This window comes from Gallus gallus, chromosome Z (assembly GCF_016699485.2).
Source record: "Gallus gallus isolate bGalGal1 chromosome Z, bGalGal1.mat.broiler.GRCg7b, whole genome shotgun sequence".
Lineage (NCBI taxonomy): Eukaryota > Metazoa > Chordata > Aves > Galliformes > Phasianidae > Gallus > Gallus gallus.
In genome coordinates this window covers 69,288,262-69,308,358 of record NC_052572.1, presented here as the reverse complement: position 1 = coordinate 69,308,358, position 20,097 = coordinate 69,288,262, and the positions used below count along the sequence as shown (strand labels likewise).

General features: G+C 38.7%; 1 protein-coding gene across 4 annotated transcripts; it reads left to right on the top strand.

The window, feature by feature from the left end:
* The first annotated feature begins 217 nt into the window (after positions 1 to 217).
* C9orf72 (C9orf72-SMCR8 complex subunit homolog) lies at positions 218 to 15,278 on the top strand. Of its 4 annotated transcripts, none has more exons than XM_424945.8 (11): positions 218 to 260; positions 1,062 to 1,542; positions 4,467 to 4,526; positions 5,358 to 5,453; positions 6,059 to 6,123; positions 7,264 to 7,336; positions 10,448 to 10,564; positions 11,239 to 11,474; positions 11,944 to 12,001; positions 12,618 to 12,727; positions 12,810 to 15,278. In XM_424945.8, the coding sequence occupies exons 2-11, from the start codon at positions 1,099 to 1,101 to the stop codon at positions 12,994 to 12,996; spliced, it is 1,446 nt and encodes a 481-aa protein (XP_424945.3). In that variant the 5' UTR covers positions 218 to 260; positions 1,062 to 1,098; the 3' UTR covers positions 12,997 to 15,278. The 4 variants fall into 4 exon arrangements, with proteins under 4 accessions (XP_424945.3, XP_004949652.2, XP_015136213.2 ...); XM_004949595.5 differs by having other exon boundaries at positions 218 to 352; XM_015280727.4 differs by lacking the exon at positions 4,467 to 4,526.
* Positions 15,279 to 20,097: the final 4,819 nt, after the last annotated feature.

Below are 20,097 nucleotides of genomic sequence, written 5' to 3'. Positions count from 1 at the left end.
ACACCGCACACTCCCTGCTCTGCACACAGCATGTCTAGATACTAACTTATTAAAAACTTCCTGTGTTAGGGGTACCCCTGACAGCAGCCAAACAAGACGCGCCCAGTCGCAGACGCCCACCATCTTGGCGCGCAGCCCCGCGGCGCCTACACAGCGAGGGGCGGTACCACGCATGCGCAGCGCTGCGGCTGAGGCTGCGCGGGTAAGCGGGCGGCTCAGGCGCATGCACGGCGCGGTGCGGCCGGGCGGTGGGCGCGCAGGTGAGGCGGTCGCGGCGGCTGGTTGTCATGGCTTCTCGCTGGCGGAGGGAGGGCAGGTGGAGGAGCTGGACGTGGGACCCCACCTGCACAGGGTGTGGGACCTTTCCGAAGTGAAAAATAGCGCTGATCGGTGTGGAGTCGGGCGGCGCGGCCCGCAGCGGGTTGCTGTTGTGAAGGGGCCGGAGGAGTGGTCTCGGCAGCGCCTGGCTGTGGGAAGGCGTTGTGTGCTGCGCCTGGGTCTGCCCGTGGGCCTTCGTGCCCGCATGAGCGCGTTTTGGCTTTAGCATCGGCATGAGTGGCTGTAAATTTGCATTCTGTGTGTGTTGCTGTGACTTGCAAGGAAGGTGGAACTCTGGTGTCATCACAGCGCCTGCAAATTGGTGTTGTTGGGAGCTGCTGGGATATGTGTCGTGGGGTTTGTGTCCAAGGAACGCAAAGCACTTTCCATTGCTGCATTCTGTTGGGTGTTTGAGGGTTCACCTTGTACCCCAGCCACTGGTAGGTCCCCTTTTTGTGCAAGGTGTGCTTGCCATACGTCACTTTTCTTACAGCAATTGAGTATTACTCATCCTACTTGTACAGTGAGTAAAGGCTGTTTGAGGTCTCTGACTAGCGTCTGTAAGCGTGCCACAATGTTATAAGGAAGGTATGCATATGAACTTCCTTCTTGAATGAAGCCTACAGTGGAATCTCGGGTGTAGAAGCCAGAGCTGTCTCTTAAAGTTTTATTTGGAAACAAACCAAAATGTTACAATGATGATCACTGACAATTCCTTTTCCCCAAAAAACTTTGTATTTTAGGTAATATGTGAACTGATCTGCAAGAGAAGAAACAGCCATGTCAGCTCTGTGTCCGCCACCGTCTCCTGCAGTTGCTAAAACAGAGATCTCTATGAATGGCGAGTCACCTTTATTAGCTGCCACTTTTGCTTACTGGGACAATATCCTTGGCCCCCGAGTACGGCACATCTGGGCCCCAAAGACAGATCAGGTACTTCTCAGTGATGGTGAAATAACTTTTCTTGCTAACCACACCCTGAATGGAGAAATACTTCGGAATGCAGAAAGTGGTGCGATAGATGTGAAGTTCTTTGTCTTGGCAGAAAAAAGAGTAATTATTGTGTCGTTAATCTTTGATGGAAACTGGAATGGCGACAGAAGCACATATGGACTATCGATTATACTTCCACAAAGTGAACTTGCCTTCTACCTACCTCTTCACAGAGTATGCGTGGATAGGTTAACACATATTATAAGGAAAGGAAGAATATGGATGCATAAGGTAGGTTTATTGTTCATTACTAAAAGCAGTTGTCCTAGTTGTCTTGAGCAAAGCTGTTTTGTGACACCTGTTATGTGGCAGTCCGTACACAAAAATTCAGAGAATGCTGACTTCTGTACAAATACAGAATTTTGAAGGTAAACTGTTATCCATATGGTGCCAAATTTGAGGCTAGGATTTTTAGCTTTATGATTTGTCCTTTATGGCCACGTTGTATTATTTAAGCATGTACCAGGCTATCAAGTTAAACTGCCTGTCTTGTGCAATTTGTCATCTCTCTGAATTTGATTTAAATCATTGTTTTTAACTGTGTTAATTGTTGTATTTAAACCAGGTAGAATTATAAATTTGCTATTTCAAATCAGGCTTCTTTCACCTTTGAGATCTAAAGAAAAGAATTGATGGAATTAATGTCATTCTACATGTGTATTCAGTTCTATTTCTCAAAAAGGGTATCAACAACGGGTTTAGCAGGTGTTAAATTGTGCTAAACTAATATACTTAATTTATTCCAATTATTACTACTTTTGGAATCTGAAAAGGGGAAAATTAAAATTTTCTTTTAAGATTTGCAGCTCTAACCTTTGGGTACATAATGGTTATTAAGTGAAAATTGTTATGTATTTTTTGTTAAAAATAACATTCTAATAATAAAAACTAAAACAAAAAAAAAGGATCTCTGTTGTCTTCATGGAGTACAAATTGTCTTAGAGTAGTGTGTTGCATGTCAGTTGTAATGTGTGTGGTGATGTGTAGTTGTCTGATAATGTTTGTTCCTCTTCTGTTTTGAGGCCTCTAATAAACGCATTTTAAACTTCCTTTTCAAGTGCTCTCATCTGAACTAATTTAAAGTCCAGAAATAAGAAGCTGACATTAAATTCTGCATTGTCATTTCCTTTTTGTTACACTAACAACTTCCATTGCTTCTTGTTGTATTGCCTGATGGTGGCTGGCAATGTCTTCCTTCACATCTACCCTTGATAACATGAGGTTTAGTTTTCAGAGGAAGGATAGGATATAAGCCTTCACTTTCAGAAACACAAATATTTCATTCCTAAAAGCCATTTTTTTGCTGAACTTTAGCTTGTATCAAAATTACTATTTTCTGTTGTTGGTTACATTCCCCCTCTTGTCCTTTAGTGTCTTCTCTACTGACTTGTAAATGTGAGTGGTCAGATAAGAATTGTCAGTCATTCTTAACTACTACTACATGTCTTCCCTCTTTTTGGACATTGATGTGTATCAGTAAGTTCCCACACTAGGAATGGCCTGAGGTGGTTTTGGGAATGACAAAATGTTTTCTACTAGTTTTCTCTGAAATTAGTCCTGATTTTTTAAATCTTTTTCAGATGATCTTGAAGTACTAGCTAATTAGGTCAGTAAAGATAGCAAAAGATTCTAAAAAAGGCACTTAACTCTCTCTTTTATTTCTTTATTTCTTTTTTTCTTTTTCTTTCTTTTCTTTTTTTTTTTTTTTTTTGGAGGAGGAGAAGAAAAATAAGCCTGCATCTGCACATGCAGCTCTAACAAGAAGATCAAAATAGCAGGTTAAATTTAAGCATGCATTGTAGAATTACAATACAGAATAAAAACAGGCCTTATTACTGTAGTTCCTTGTTTTGAAGTAGTTCAGCAAATAAGGCTGCTAAAAGAAATTGAAGTGGTCTGTGAAAGGTACTGTGTATCTGCTCTGGCATTTCTAATAGACGTGGGGATTTTTCAGTTCTCATAAGCTCTCTGTAGAAACATTCAACAGTTCCAGACAGTCTTGTAGAAGAGAAGAAACTTGAACTCAAAGACCGGGAAAGCCATGGAACGGCGTTTATTCTGGCAAAGACAAGCAACTTCAAGCAAGTCTTCTCTATGAGAACAGAAAACTTAGTTTTTGCCTGAATTTTGTGCTCTGGAAGTTTGTCTAATGATTGTAGCTGTACCATTTCTAGGAAGAAGTGGCTAATATTTGTTCAGCCTGCACTTCATGAAGCTGACTTGTTGTGAAGCAAAGCATCATAGTTACCAAATATGCCCTATTTCACCAACTCTGAGGTCAAAGTGAATGTTACGATGCCCCAGAGGAATCTGCTTAGTCCCAGTATGACTTTCCACTGATGCTTCTTTCAGATGGTCAGGCAGGTTTTACAACTGTTTTAGGGTAATTTGCTGCAGCTTATCACTTACTCGTCTGTTTGAAAAGCGTTGTGCCTCTTTTCCCACCCGAGTTTGATCAACTCTGAGCAGGAGGCTAAAAGTAACCACTAAAAAGGCAATAATGACTCAGCATATAGTAGAAGATACTTCTTTTCTGTTTTCTTTTGCATGCTGTATCGGTTATGCCAGCAATTGACACTCAGCTACTGATGAGTCTGTTTTGAGAATTTTGTCCAGTCTTTTGTACAGTGTATTTTGTGTAGTTTGAGGCTTCATGTCTCCTGTACTTGGTCATAAGTCAATGTTTTGAAGACCTGTCAGTGTCTCAAGATGTGGAAAAAAAATCTTGGTGTTCCTACCTTCCCCAAATGTAATTTTCCTTACTTGGAAAATCTCATTTTTCTCTTACTGCATCAGGAACCATCAGTCTGTACCTGACCCATCTGACATAGAAATTCATAGAGTCCTGCACCATATTCTGATCATTTGGCATTTTCTTGATCTTTAATGAAGAAAATGTTTATCATTGTCATCACACCCTCCATTGTCTGCTACTCCTGCTCAAGCATGTGAGAGGTTTGGTGGGGGTTAAAGCAGAGAACATTGTTCTGTTTAAAGTGGCGTCACTTCCTACTAATGTCAGCTCTGTAAAAGAAAAAGACTTGAACGTCGAAAGCATGACTCCACAGGCAAGAAATTGTGCCGTATGACTGTTGTGTGCATACGTATATAAACAAGTACCAGAGCATTTATATTTAACTGCTTCTCTTGCTCAGGAGAGGCAAGAGCATTTCCAGAAGATTGTCTTGGAAGGCACGGAGAGAATGGAGGATCAGGTAAGACCGTCTGGTAGATGCATATGGCACATCACCACAAAACTATTTGACTGGATCTGGTGACGGTGGAAGTTGGTGCTGCTTCTTATTTCTGAGATCCGAGAAGATACTTTGGACTGGCTGGTGATTTGATGAGCACAAAAGGCATCCTTTCTGAAGACAGGATGGTGGAAGCTGTGAAAAAAATGAAGGAATATACATTTTCATCACTTTGTGGGTGAAGTGGAAATTATGAAGAATATTACCTTTCAGAAAGGGGAAGTCATTTACTTGAACTTGAAGCTCTGTAAAGGTAGTAGCTTCCATAGGTATATGCTCTTCTAAAGGTTGTTACCTTCTCAAGTGACAGAGATGTACACAGTATGTCATGTTGGAATGCTGTAGGAGGCTTAGTGTATAATACTGTGGTTCTGAAACTAAACATGGAATTGTGGCTTCAGTTTTCTTGTGAAAGATGACATAACTTTGAATGTTAATAACAAATAGCCTGTTTTTGTTTTCCTTCCATTGTTACTGTAAGACTTTGGATCTATAATGTTTAACAGTAATTGCATGTAGTATGGTACGCTCAGATGATCTTATTCCAGGTATGCCCTGTGTAGGCCAAAGAAATTGACCAGCAAAACACCCTAGAAACATATTTTAGACATGATGTTGAAAAGTGAAATTCATGTTTCCAGTTCATAATTGGTGAGCAGTGCCAAAGAAGTCTGTGGATCAGCTGACACTGATAACTACACTTTCAGACAACAGGAAGTTAAACATGTTTTGCATGTTTAGATTGTTAGTAACTTCTTATAATGCACTTCAAGTGTTTTATTTACTGCGCAGGGCCAGAGCATCATTCCAATGCTAACAGGAGAAGTTATTCCTGTAATGGAGCTCCTTTCATCTATGAAATCACACAGTGTTCCGGAAGAAATAGATGTAAGTCCCTATTTTCTTTGCATTCTGAATTAGGAAATGACTTTGTCAATATAATTTGGTACTCTCTGGAAGAAAAATAAACATGTCAAAATTTCCTATACCCTTCAAGTTATACTAAATGCTCTAGGGAATGGCATAACAGTTTTAGTTTGGTGAATAGTACTTGCAGTATTTTTAATGGTCAGCGCTATGGACTACCTGAGATGACACTCTTCCTAAGGAGGAGTGCCATGGAAAGGCTGTTTGATTCAAAACAAAATGAATGGAGAGGTGAATACTTTTAATGTTGGTATCTGTTTCACATGGAAGAAGTAGAAATGATTTCACATGGACCAGGTTAAAATATTCCAGACAAGGCTTTCGGAAAAAAACACTGGGAGGAATCTGTATCATTGTTGAAAAAAAGTTTTAAAATTAAATTGCTTCATTGTTTTCCAAATGCTTTGGCCAAAGTCAGAAGGTCTTTTTAAAACTGTGCTTTTCTGGCCGTCCTAAAGCTTAGCTTAATTAGATCCTAAACAGTCCACTCCTATCAGAATGAAATATCACTTAATTCTGAGATGTACGCTTTTTCTAACCTTTGTTTTTATTTCTCTGATTTTCAGATCAGTGACACAGTACTGAATGATGATGACATTGGGGATAGTTGTCACGAAGGCTTTCTCCTCAAGTATGAATTTCAGTTTTGATTTATGATGTAGTGAAATGGATTAAACTTACATGTGTATACACAAATCTGTATTGGCATATGAATAGGTATTAATTGTTTGACTTTTTGAGATTTTGGTCTACGAAATGCTATAAAAGTTGTTTTCTTCTTAAAAGAAGGGCTCTGGGCTAACAGCTGCAGCTGTCTTACCATTGTCATAGAGACATTTGCTTGATAATAGAGTCCATGTGAAATACAATTTTTCCTTGATACTTAAAGTCTGTGAGTATGTAAGTCATAGGCTTAGGTCTTTATGAAATACCCATCCACAACACCAAAACCAAAAACAAGCAAACGAACAAAAAAAACCTGACAGAATTGTGTTTAATTATTAGTATGGCATGTAGAGCACTTATTTAATTATACTCCCTCTCCCCCCCCCCGCTCCCCCTTCTCCCCAAGTTGTTTTTAACATATAAGAACTTGCACTTCAGAGAAACTTGGTCTCTTCCTTTGAAAGAGTCTTGGTATCATTTCTATATGCCATTGAATAAAAATTGGATTAGGCTAAATGAACTGTCATATTAACAAAACTAACCTGTAAAATAAAGTCATGCTTTTTTAGTAACTTCCAAATGAAACTAAACATCTGTTTCTACCCCTGAGGAGGAAATCAGGTGGCCTTAAGTCTAACCCTTTAAAATAAAATTGGTAAGATGAGAAGTATCTGGTCCAGTATAAAGTCCACCTGTAGGATTTCAGAGTCCAAATGTGGCTGTTATAGTCCTAAGAAATTAAAGGTGTTTATTAGAGCAGGTTAATCGCCTCACGAAGCCTTCTTTAGTAAGATAGGGTCCGTGTACTTACAGGTATTGGAGAAAGCTTTCTAATTGTATCTAGATTTTGGATTCTGCAACACAATAGTAAGAGAAGACAGTTTTTGTTAGCTTTGTAAGTGGCATTGGGTGGTTCTGGCTGGCAATCTATTCACCAAACTGAAAATGCAGATGCTGCCAAGCTTTTGCATTTCAGCATGTGTGAGGTCCATAGTATAGGCCTGCAGTTATGTTAGCAGCTCTTAATTATTCTTGTTAAAATGATAATGGCTTTATTTGAAAAGTCTGATTAAATTTATTGACCTATATTTATTTTTATTTCCAGTGCAATTAGTTCACATCTGCAGACCTGTGGTTGTTCTGTAGTTGTAGGAAGCAGCGCAGAAAAAGTTAATAAGGTAACATACTTTCTAATAAATGAATCTTAAATGCTGATTATCAGTAGTGTTGGCATGTTATTTGAAACAAGGTTTGTGTATAAGCATACTTGCGGTAGGAAGAGAGAATTTCTTTTGTTGTTGTTATCTTACTGTTGATAATTATGTCTAAAAATTGACTTGTCAGTTGTATTCTGGCAACTATAAGAGAATGATTGGGTATAATTTAATTGATGCTGCACATAAATGAGGAATAAATGAGTCTGAACTTCTAAAATAATTTTGCTACCTAAAATGTACAATCTGAACAGGTAGCAGCTGATTCACTGAGTTTAGCAAAGTCAATAGGTATTGCATAAGAAATGATTATCTGCATAATTTTGCTTGTTCGGGAACAAATGTGCTTCATCATAATGAACTGCTTGTGCTTTGTGGAACTTCAAAGCTGTTGCATCCATAGTCATGCACACATTAAAACAAGTGGGCTTAATGGGATCTTAAACCCAGTCAGTTCCACCGTTTTTGTCTTCATATTTGTGTTTGTGTTGACTCTTCATCTGCAGCCTGTTTAAATCCTAATTGGTAAATATCTGTACAGTTTAACTGGTACATAGTAGTTTAGGTTTGGCTCAGAAGGCCTTCCAGAGAAATCAGGGAGTACGGATACAAAACGTAAAAACTGAGGACAATAACGACAAAAGAAACTTGCTGAAACACATGTAGAATTTATCAGTAGGGATGATACACAGATACACAGGAGGTTTCAAGTCTAGAAACGGTAAAGCAGCATTAGCTGTACCTCTGAATGGAGAAGTGTGAAATGTGTAACTATCACTATGGTCTTGTAGGAAAAAAAGATCACTCTTGGAAGCAGTCATTCCAGAATGGGAAAATAATCATATTTTTCTGGTAGACATGCTTTTTCCTACGTTGTTGTTATTCTTAACTCTCTTGTAAGCCTGTTGTCAAATATTTAATTTGAACCAACTCGATATTATAACCTGATCTGCTTTTTCTCTGATGTTTTTGTGTATATGGAGAGTTTCTTGGTGTTTACTTTAAGCTTACTGAGTATGTGGGGGAAAAAGCAAGTGAAGATGTTTTCCTTATGTAGAATTCTACTTTTTTGTACACAGCTTTTTGTTTATACCAAATTGATACTTTCAGATAGATTGAAATCAATTCCTGGAGGAGATACTCTTCTGTTTACAGTTCACTGAAATATTTCTTAAAGCGTATTTCTTTACAGGTTACTGTAATGCGTGTATGTGTTTTGTTCAGAAAGGTTTGCCTTTGGCTTGCATTTAATTAGGCTATAAGATAACCATCTCCTCTAATAAAACCACCGAAGTCAGTTTTCTGTTAGGATATTCAGAGGCAAATTGTGAAGAAATTGTTATTTTTCTTAGAGGGTGTACTTCACAAAATCAATTCCCTCTCTTTGTTCACAGCTGAGTCCTTTAATAAAACTCTTTGACTCAGAATACCCCTGCAACTGTGAATGAGAAAAAGGATTTTATAAAAAATGAGCCTTCAGGTATTAGGCACCGCTGCAAATAATAAGTACACCAGTACTGCTGTGAGAGCAAGGCTCTTTGTAGTTACGTAGCCTGGTAAGCTTTCAATTTGCACAGGTGCCTCTGGGCAATGTGGTAACAATAGTTCCACACTTGGAGACCATGACAAAACTACTGTCATGGTACATGTGGAGAAGCAGTACGTCCAGGTAACTTTATTTTTTGATAGGAAAGCTTTCTGCATATTGAGCTTTTCTGATTTTGATTTTAATTCTAATACCATAATAATTGAGTTCTAGTTCATTTAGTGAGACTCAAAACTTTCTTTGAGGAAAAAAACTTATTTTTTAATTTTTGAAATCTGTGCTTTTTTGATATTTATATTACTTCAATGTGAAATGAAAATTAAGAACATCGGTCCTGTTAAGTATATATTCATTATATCATATATATACATACAATAGTATATTATGTCTTGTACAGTATCTAGGGTTCTTTGCTGCAGTAAAACATGTCTTGTTAAAAGATTCTGAAAACTTTCACCATCTTCAATAGTCTTGTGATTTGAAAATAAGCAGCTCATGATGCTTTATAAAAATCTGGAGAAGCAGTGCCTTGTTGGGTTTGCCTTTGGCAGTGCTGATTAAGCACCTCTGATCAAATAAACAATACACGCTGGTGGTCAATTAAAAATAACTGTGGGCAACCAGAGAACCAGAGAAAAGAAAATTCTGTTCTTATGTAAAGTCAGCTAACAATTGTTAGCACACTGTGTTTCAGAGATGTAAGTTTTGCACACTGCTAAGATAGCATAATAATTAATAAGGAGCCTTAAAGATTTGAATGGTTATTACTGCGTATGTTGATAAGCTGTTTTGGGAAAAAAAAAAAAAAAAAAAAGATTGTGGAAAAATGTGAGTCTCATGATCTATCCAGAGCAAATTTCATACATTTTACACGGATCCTTATCAGTAGTGTGCTCATTGTGTTGTGGTGCTGTGTTCCAAAATAATTGCTTTCTTAATGGTATATCTTAGCTTTCCTTAAAGCAAAACAAAAAAAAACACCTACTGCTTCTTGCATTCATCAAAACATATATGTTTGACTATGTCAGAAATATGTGTTTGTGTTTGGAGATGATTGCTTGCAGTTGTTGCAGTATAGGAGCTTGAAACAATTAAGTGTCTTTGTTGCTTTTAATGGAGAATTTGAGGAAATTAATGAGAAAATAAGTGTGGATGCTTATAAAATTGGATGTGCCTTACTGTAGAAAATAGCTGACATTCCAATATGGAATGAATAAAATAAGTGGCTTAAAAGTCTAGAGAATAATTACAGAAACTCGTGTTTTTGTAATAGGAAGGATCATCAGAAGACAAAATTTATTTCTTCTGTGTAGTTGGCTAAAAAAATGTTGCCAAAATTCTTCTTCATCTGACAGGAAGTTGGATTTCCATGGCTTGCATCTTAATTATTTAAACATGTAACTCTTCTCTAATGTCACCCAGGTTTTATCTTTTCTCATCAGCAGGATTTATTAAGTCAGAAATTGCATGTGAAGATCAGTTAATTCCTGGAATTTTCTTGTTTTTCAAAACTGTTCTTTGCAATGCAGATTGTGAGAACGTTGTGCCTGTTCCTTACACCATCAGAGCGGAAGTGTTCCAGACTCTGTAGAAGTGAGTCATCTTTCAAGTACGAGTCAGGGCTTTTTGTTCAAGGTTTACTCAAAGTAAGTATACTTAGGAGAGTTTTATTCCTCTGTGGTTTTAGAACATTCAATATGTATGTACTGTTTGCACATACAATATGTATGAAAATTTATATGCACATTCATGTTTGAAGAAATTTGTCATTTTTCCCTTGAGTTCTTGATGCTAGAGCTTATGCTTGTGACTATTTTAATGTTACAATTCCTAGCCAGTCTTTTTATGACCCAACGATTTCTTTTGTTGTGTATCATTTAGAATCATTCCTATTCTTCAAGGTATGATAGTATCAATCTTTTGTCTACTTGGGACTAGAGACCCGAAAAGAATACAAAACCAGAAGAGAACTGTCCTATGTCAGTACTACAGTTCCCAAGAATTTTAAAAGAGCTATAGCAGTTATTGAGGGTAAATAGAAAAATAATGCTCGTTGCTCTAAAGAGCAGACTAAACTTGACAAATAAGTATTATATTGTCATGTTAATGAGTTCAGAAACCAGCTTTCAGTGTTACATTAAGGGAATTGTGCAGTGTTAAGGATATTTTACTGACTACAACTACTGTTCCTCTCAAACAAAACATGTGTAAAGAGGTGGAATTTAAAAGATTGGCTTGATATTTTCAGGTTGTTTTGTTCCAATATAGCTTTAAAAAAAAAAAAAGTTAAAAACAACTTTTTTTTTCCCCCCAAAAATAGGATGCAACAGGAAGTTTTGTGTTGCCCTTCCGTCAAGTAATGTATGCTCCATACCCTACTACACACATAGATGTAGATGTCAATACAGTGAAGCAGATGCCCCCTTGTCATGAACACATCTACAACCAACGACGGTATATGAGGTCTGAGCTGACAGCATTTTGGAGAGCTAATTCAGATGAAGAAATGTCTCAAGATCCTATTATCCACACAGATGAGAGTTTCACACCTGATTTGTATGTACTCTGTTCCCACACTTCTTAAAGTTGCTTAATTTGAGATGAGATAGTAAAGTGTACTTTCTGATACAGTACAGGAGGATTTTTTGCTTCTAAGAAGCAACTGGTAATTGAATTTGTTTTGCAGAATCTACCAGTTCTGTCAGTCATTTTGTTGCTCTAAGTGTTGCTTAAATTCTGTGATATTTCTGATGGTATTATGTTAATATTATTGCCTGTTTTAAATAGGGATACTCCAGAGCTAAGTGTATTTGATAAAGCTCAATGGCTTTTCTGGGTTTAGCTTATTTCTCCTGGAAGTGCTATCTTTTAGTAACAGGATTATAATTCACTAAAATTTTTAGTACACTTTACATTTCTGCCAGCTTATAAATTGTAATGGTATTACTGTGCACAATTGCTGGACATTTACTGTCTTTTCATGACATTACCACATGTTTGTTTGCTTTTTGTTTTTTTCCTTTAGAAATGTTTTTCAAGATATCCTGCATCGAGACACATTGGTAAAAGCCTTCCTGGATCAGGTAATAATTGCTTTTCCAGAAAGAACAAGAGCTAGACAACAGTACTGGGACACCTAGTAACAATTTATGATAGTGTTGGTTCAACTTTTGCCGTCATGGTACCTCTTTCTTCAAACAATTACAGTTGTTATCCCAATTTATACTGTGATGGTTTTCTGCATATTGCAGAAGGCATCAAGAACTGACCATTTAAGATGTGTATCTGGTAGTACAAGTGATTAAAAAAAATGCTTTTGTGTAATTTGTAGTATTAGTATAATACCGAAACGCCTTATTATGTATGAAAACCAAAGTATATTTTCTATTATTGTGCAGCAGTGTTTACACTATTGGGAAAAAAAAACAAAACCTACCAGACTGAGATTCATTTCAGACCATGTTTAAAGTGAAAATAATACTTCATCGAAATAGAATTGTAAAACAATTTGATTTGTTGCATCTGAACAAGAAAAGTAAAGAGGGATCTTCAGTGTGCCTATAAATCTGCTGCTAATGTGCTTACTGTAGTGTAATTAGGGATATTATGTGTGTGTATAGTGCTTCTTTATATTCTACATTCTTAAAATGATTCTTGAATTTCTACATCTGGCTAATTTTCTCATATAATTTTTAACAGATCTTTCATCTGAAACCTGGCTTGTCTCTGAGGAGTACATTCCTTGCACAGTTTCTGCTAGTCCTTCACAGAAAAGCTTTAACTTTAATAAAATACATAGAGGATGACACGTAAGTTAACAGATAATAGAAAGCAGGCTTCGAGAAACTTACTTTGTTCTTTTGTACAAAGTTTCTTTTTACTTTCTTGCAGGCAGAAAGGAAAAAAACCTTTTAAGTCTCTTCGTAGCTTAAAGATAGATCTCGACCTAACAGCAGAGGGCGATCTTAACATAATAATGGCTTTGGCTGAGAAGATTAAACCTGGTCTACATTCCTTCATCTTTGGGAGACCATTCTACATCAGTGTGCAAGAGCGTGATATGCTAATGACGTTTTAAAATTCTCCACTGTTAATGTGTAATATTGCATGGCACTAAGAGAAATCTGTCAATGTGAACACCGTGCTTGTGACAATCGTTGACCTGATTTACAGCGGGTCAGTAGAAACAGTAACACTACAGTCTGTCTCAAGCAGTCTTGTCAAAGGGAGTATCAAGGAGCTAGGTAAGCGTGATTTAAATGAATCCGTTTCTTCTGTGTGCTTTTTCAGTAGTAAAAGCAAACATGATCAGAAGTTCCTTTGCTGGATGGGCTCACTAGGTAAATTCGAACCTGTTTTGGATAAAGGAAGGCATCATTTTCTTTCCCCACAAATTTCTTTCAGGTGTGTCAGTTTTCCCGTTCAACACAGTGTCAGTATTTTTAGCGTTTCCATAAAATAACATTGTGCATGTCCTCTCTAATCCGGGAGGTTCAGGAGTTTTAAAGAGTTTTTTAAAGCATCCTTTTGTATATGATACAATTCTGAAATATGCCTTCCCTTATCTCCGTTTAAAACGCGACTAGCTCCTTCATTAGAGCTTTTAAAGGTCAGGGACTTCATTTTCTGTTTTTAGTTGTTTGGGTTTTTTGGGTTTTTTTTTTTTTTTTTTTTTTTTTTTTTTTGATGTACTCTACAGTGCTGTTCCTGCGAGCATTGTGTTGGCTATTAGCAGCATAAATTGTAGCACCCTGCACGTTGGAATTGGGTCATTATTTAAGCAGCTTTCTGCATGTAAATGCCAACCAGGATATTCTGTCACAGGCTGTTGAGCCATCCTGCAGTTGAGTGTTCAGTGATCCAGCATAATTGAGCTCTTTCAAAGCACAAAGCAGAAAACTTCATGTTATTCAACAACAGTTGTCAGTCTTTGTGTCTAAACTGCTGCGGCTTTGTCTACTGGCAGTTAGAATAAGGTTCAGATTAAAGCATTAGGCCTTTCCAAAGAACAACAGGGTGATAGCCACGTTGGAAGATAAAACTAATTCTTTTTATACTGCGATTAATGTATTTATTAATCCTGATAAAGAGATCAGCACAGCTCTGAGCTTGCATGATTAGCATTTTACTAAGTGAATTCAAGCCAATAATCTTGCCAATCTTCTTAGTTCATAGCCAGCAAATATTCAACTTTGCTTTGCTTGAAAATAAAAAGAAGTATAGAACTCCAGTAACAGTGAAAGTTGCAGCGTCAAGTTAACCAGGCCTATTCTTTGACCATTTGGTCAAGTTTGGTGTGTTATACTGTGAGGAGAGATTAGTCTGCACTGTGTGGTGATATATTTATTTCTGGACAAAGCAGAAATGTGTTTGTTTCATGTTTTAGTGTAACCCCATAGCTCTGTCTTTCTTGTAGAGGAGCTACTTGTGCGATTTGAGAAGGTGCTGTTGCCTCATTTGCTTACAATTGTTTGCAACGTTCCTTCACTGTAACAGAAATATGTTTCTGTTTTCAGGATAGCTGTCCAGCATCTCTTTTATGCAATGAGTTAGTTAGTAACTCAGACTTTCAACTTTTCCTGAAATATCCAATATTCAGTTCTTGAAAGGAAAGCTGTCTTTTTGTTTGTTTGTTTGTTTGTTTGTTTTTACATGCCCAGAGTTCCTTTTTATTTCCTGAAAAAAGAAAAATTTACAACTAAATACTTAAAGCTTTGAAAAGAAGTGGAATCCAACCCCAGCGGGTGCCATTTTCTGTGAATAAAAATCAGTTGTGCTATGTTACCTTGGTTACAGCACGTGGCCCTTTTTGTGCTGTACATGTATGTTGGACTCCTGCAATATGAGCTCAGCGTTTCACCCAAGGAACTTGTCAGAAATACGATGACCTCAGTTATTTGTGCTGACGTTCTGTTTGCCTTACTAACACTATAATTTCCCTTTGTGTTTTCAGCCAGTTTACACATTAGGAAAGAGGCTGATTGATAAGTTTTTACTCTGTTGTCTAAGGTTGTGAAAAGTAATGTCATGAACTCTTCTCAAAATTCTAATACAGAAGTTGTGTTTGAGGACTAACGAGCTTCAAATGTGCTGCTGAATTTAATCACTCCAGCTTCACAGGCATTGGAAACTTCACACTGACACTACTAACAGTAGAGCTCCATCCAATTATGGAACATGCTGCCACTTTGAAATGACTGAAAGCTGGAAACATATCAGTTGCTACCTTTGTTGCACAAGTGTCACTAGTGCAGAATGTATAGTGAAGTAAGTTATTAAATGCATCTGCATGCTGTGTTGTAAATCTTGCTCAGGAAAAATACTACTCTAATAAAATTTATGCCAATTTTTTTATTTTAACTTCTGCTGTGTTGTTGTTGGCTTTTTTTTTTTTTTTAATGGAATGTCTCTATCTGATGGGATGATGATTATTTATTGTTTGAAATAAAGAAGAAACCTTTTTCTTGTTGGAATAAAAATACCTGTATTCTGAGAAGGTGAGATACAGGCTGCCACTGATGGACAGTTGTACGTTGCGAACTCGGTGTCTGACTGTACTCCTTTTAAAATGGCAAACTTCTAAAAGTCTCCAAATTTTGTTTCTCTGTTTCTGTCAAGGGGTCATTAATTTCCACTGAGACCAGTGTGACTCAGTGGGCCTCTGATGTCCTAAAGTAAGAATTTAGCCACAACTTTTTAAAAGTTTTAATCCCATATCTTAACATTTGTAAGTGTTTTTAGTTCACTTGTATCTAGGAATCAGTGAATATCTTTTGTCAGTGTTCTGATCCCTTATAGCCTATGGCAACTTTCTGGTTCCAGTTGGATTTCCACGGGAATAGAGTTTTAGGGAATTTTTACTGTCACATTTTCTTTGATCCTACTTCCCATTGCTTGCAGACTTATAAAGATGGCACAGGAGCGCACCCTGCCTGGCTTTCATGAGATATCTGATGTGCCAGCACTGCAGAGGAGTGGGCTGCTTTGAAAGTAATGCCTCCTATTTTATGATGTCAGCTCATGACAGATGTTGGTTGCATGGCAGTAGAGTCTGAACCTTCCCACCAATATCCCATTACATTTTGTTGTGAGACAGATGGCAGCAGAGGGGCAGTCCAACAGAACGTTGTCTGACATGGGTCACAGTGAGGCAGTGGGTAGTGCACTTCAGCATTGGTGACAGTGGATCACCTCTGCTTGTGCAGATTGTTATAATTGCTGGTGAAAATGCACAGCTAATGGCATGCACTGTGTTGAAAAATTTTATTTGGGAGTTGAGAAGTTGCTCTACCAAACAGTGTTATTGTGCTCTCTGTAGCTGCTTGTCCCAGTTTCAGCTGTGACAGAGTGATTCTTCTTCACAGTGTCTGGTATGGTACTGTTCTTTACTTCGGGATAATAACAGTGTTCGTAACACAGCGATGTTTTAGTTGTTGCTGAGAGGTGCTGTGCCAAGCCAAGGACATTTTAGTGTCTCAGCTTTTCTTACAGTCTTCTATATATCAATATGTCACAATGTTAGTTTTCTTCCAGAATAAAATGGGCACTTCGTTAATGTTCTTATTCCTGAGCCATCAGGATGACACACTAATTTAGTGCCAAAAGTTCTTCATGGTGTTCTCTATTAGGAAGTTATAGTTAAGCAGTAATTGTTATGCGTCTTGAATGGGCAAAACACCCAACAGTACTCCATAGCAGTCTGTCTTTCTTTGCCAGGTTGTTCACTTGATACAAAGGAAGTAATCCTGTTACTTGTCACACCATGCAGCTCATAGCAATGTCCAGAGGTTTCAAACACAGAAGGCTTCAACTAAGAAGTATTATGAAAATGGGCATATTCCTAATAGTGACCACTGACTAAGTCTGACTCCAGTTGTAACTGAGATAAACGAGCAATTATACAAGGAGCATGTATCTTTGGTTACCATACAGGGCTGCTTTGCAAAGCAAAGGGTCAGGGAAAAGAGAAATTTCTACCAAGATTTTTGTAAGGAAAATCAGCACAAAATGGCAACAATTGCTCCCACCTTTTAGATGTTCCCATACTTTGTAGAGGAGATGGAGGGAGGTCCCTGACAGCTGGAAAAGGGACAGTTTTTCTGGGCCAGTTGTAGGTCGCTCAGTTTTGCTCAGTTGTCTAGGAAAATCATGGTATGTGTCCTCCTAGAACAACTGTCTGATCCTATGGGGCACCAGGGGCCTATCCTTTTTAATATCCCTATGCTTTGCCCAGAGAGATGATGTACTGCACCTTGTTAGTTTTGCAGGTGACTACAAACTGCATGAGACCAGAGTGACCTGGGCTGTTGGGAGGAAAGCACAAGGTATCCCCATGCCACTGGGCAGGAGCACTGTGCAGTCCTGAGCAGGCAGAGCCCCAGCAGCATCACTAGTGGGGTCAAGGCAGGTCTGGGAGCAGGCCCTGGGCCTGGGAGCTGAGCAGGGACAGAGGCTGCAAAGAAGAGAAAGCTTTCCCCAGGTGAAAAGAAGGGCCCAGGGAGATGGTGTTTATCTCCCTCCTTGTAGGGTTTCCAGCCTTCACAAGATAAAGCCCTGACCCACATTTGAACCTGCTGTGGATATGAATGGGCTGGACTGGAGGCTTCTTGATATCCCTGCTACTCCAAATAGTCCTGTGGTGCTATGGTCCTACAGAAAGGCAACAGTCAACTGGAATGACTGATGTGGGCAGCCACTGGACGCTGGTGGTTTCAGCCCTCTGCTCAAACCAGAACAACTTCCATCAAAGCTGTTCGTGGCACACCAGTTTTGAGTGTGTCCAACTGCTTGTAAATATGGGGCTAAACAAACTACTCCGGGAGCATGGATGTGTAAAACTTGATGGTGGCTGTGGATTCACCAATGGAACTGTTGGAGCTCAAATATGTGAACCAAAGAAGGAAAAGTTGAGGTATCAGAAGCACAGTATCCTTTGGGTCTAATACATGCTACAATTAATGGCAGCATGCCCCCTAATTGAAGCATGGGGGGTAATCTGTACTTTGTGTAGAAGCAGCTATCTGCAGTGAAAGAAGAAAGGTGTTTATGAGAGGGGAATGTAAACATGTAAGCAAGGGTAGATAAATGTAAGCTGTAGACAATGAGATAAAGACATGAAAGGTTTTTGACTAAGTTTCAAAGTAAAGCTTGATGCCTTGCTGTGTTAAAGGCATATGTCTGAAGCTTGATCTCATGTATCCAATAATAAGCCAAAATGTTTGAGACCGTGCAACAGCCAAAAGCTCACTTGTGAAATCTGGAATTCACTACCAGTTTCTCTTCCATTTAGAAAATTGTCTCATTGTAGTAAGAGAAGGTGTCTTTTCCAACTTCAATTGAACATGGCTGATGTTTGCCAAACTTGATTTTTAGTAGAAGCAGAAACATAAGAAATTACAGGTCAGGGAATACTGAAATTTGGTACAGCAGGCTGTATAAGCAATCATTCACTTGTTTCTGCCAAACGTTCAGTGGTGCCAGTAGTGCAATGAGCCTTTCTCCTTCATCTGTAGGGACGTATGGGAGGGTTCGTCCTTGCTGAGACTTGTGTCTGTTTTCCAGCTGCCTGTCTGCCAGAGGTTAATCCCACATTGCATTGAGGTCTGCTGTGACAGCAGTATTTGAAAATAATTTCTGATAACCTGGGTTCTGGAGGAAGGACTTTCTGGCCTTTAGATTTCTTTACTAGACAAGGGCAGCTGTGCAGATTATCAAGGACCTGGGCAATAAGTAATGACTGATTAACTTCATGCTGTGTTTTGGCAGGCAATTGGGCACTGGCAAGCTGAGGAAAACGTTGGGTTTGGTCTGCTGTTAACACTGTTACTGCCAAGGTTCGACACTTCCCCAGCAGGTCGGAGACTCAAGATGCAAACTGATGCAAGCTAGATGCAAACTAATTAAGAAGTTTATTAATTAGTGATCACACTAGAAAGAAATTGGTAGAACAGGAAAATTATCAGTGATCTTTGCAATCAGATGTACCAGCTTGCAGTTACAGTGGATAGTATTAGGTGCCACTACAAAGCTGTGGATTACATGTTTGAAGTCCAGTGAAATACATAACCACGTAATCACAGCTGGACACCACTCCTATTAGTAGGGAGGTACAAATCTGTTTCCTCCCCATAAGCCTTGATGGACACACAGACCCGAAGGCTGATGTCAACCAAAACCCCTTGGCATGAGGAGCTTTACAGCCCATACTGCGCAATGGTGGCTCTGTGCAGGGTGAGCTGCATCACCCTCACCTTCTCTCTTGCTGACAAAAGGGCAGATATGTTTCTGAGTGATATTTATGATAGTCGTTGCCCATGGGACAGTGGAATATGGCTGAGTTGTATTTGCAGCTATCTGCACTTCAGGTAAAGTTTTCACATAGGTATGAAACATACAAATAAAACTTAAGCTACTGCTAAGATGACAAGAATGTAATAATGTCTTCTTATCACCTCTCTGATAACGTGTTAAAGGGAAAAAAAAAAGCCCATTCAATACCTAATAGACACCATTATGTTTCTGAGTGACCGTTTTCAAACAAATCACCCTGTTTTCATTCCCATCTGTTCATATTTCTGCATTTTTCTTTGTCCATCTTTGAACAAACCTCCCACTCTGCCATTTGTGAATAGGAACCCTTGTTTGGTCTTCTGGATGCGATGGCATCGTCGTCTATTTAATTAGTCTCAGGGAAATGTCAGCTTATTAATGTGCTTACTGCAGAAAAAGATGGACAGCTCCGCATGACTCACTTCACACGTCAGTGTCAAAGTATAGCTTTTTGTTAGGTTTTGTTCCTGGCTTTTGTAATTTAGAGCGTATGCACACAAAAAGCCGCGCAGAGCTGGGAACGGATGGCTGTGTTGGTGGAGACTGCATTACAAGCTCCCACACTTTGGCTTTATTCTGCCTTCTCCGCTGGTGATTTTATTTGAGAGTGCAGATTCACAAACCGAATACCAGAAGTGCCTTCCATTTGGCTCAAAACTTTCGGTTTTTGTTCCCACTGTTTTGCTAATTTCTGATGCTTAGTCATGACACATATTACAAAACAAGTGTGTTGGGACAGAGGCCAGGAGCATGGCTCTTCTCCAGAAGATAATATTTGTGAGCTGCTGCAATGCTGAGGCTTGCCTCGGGCTGCCAAGAGCTACCAGTGTGCTGCCGAAGCCAGGGGCTA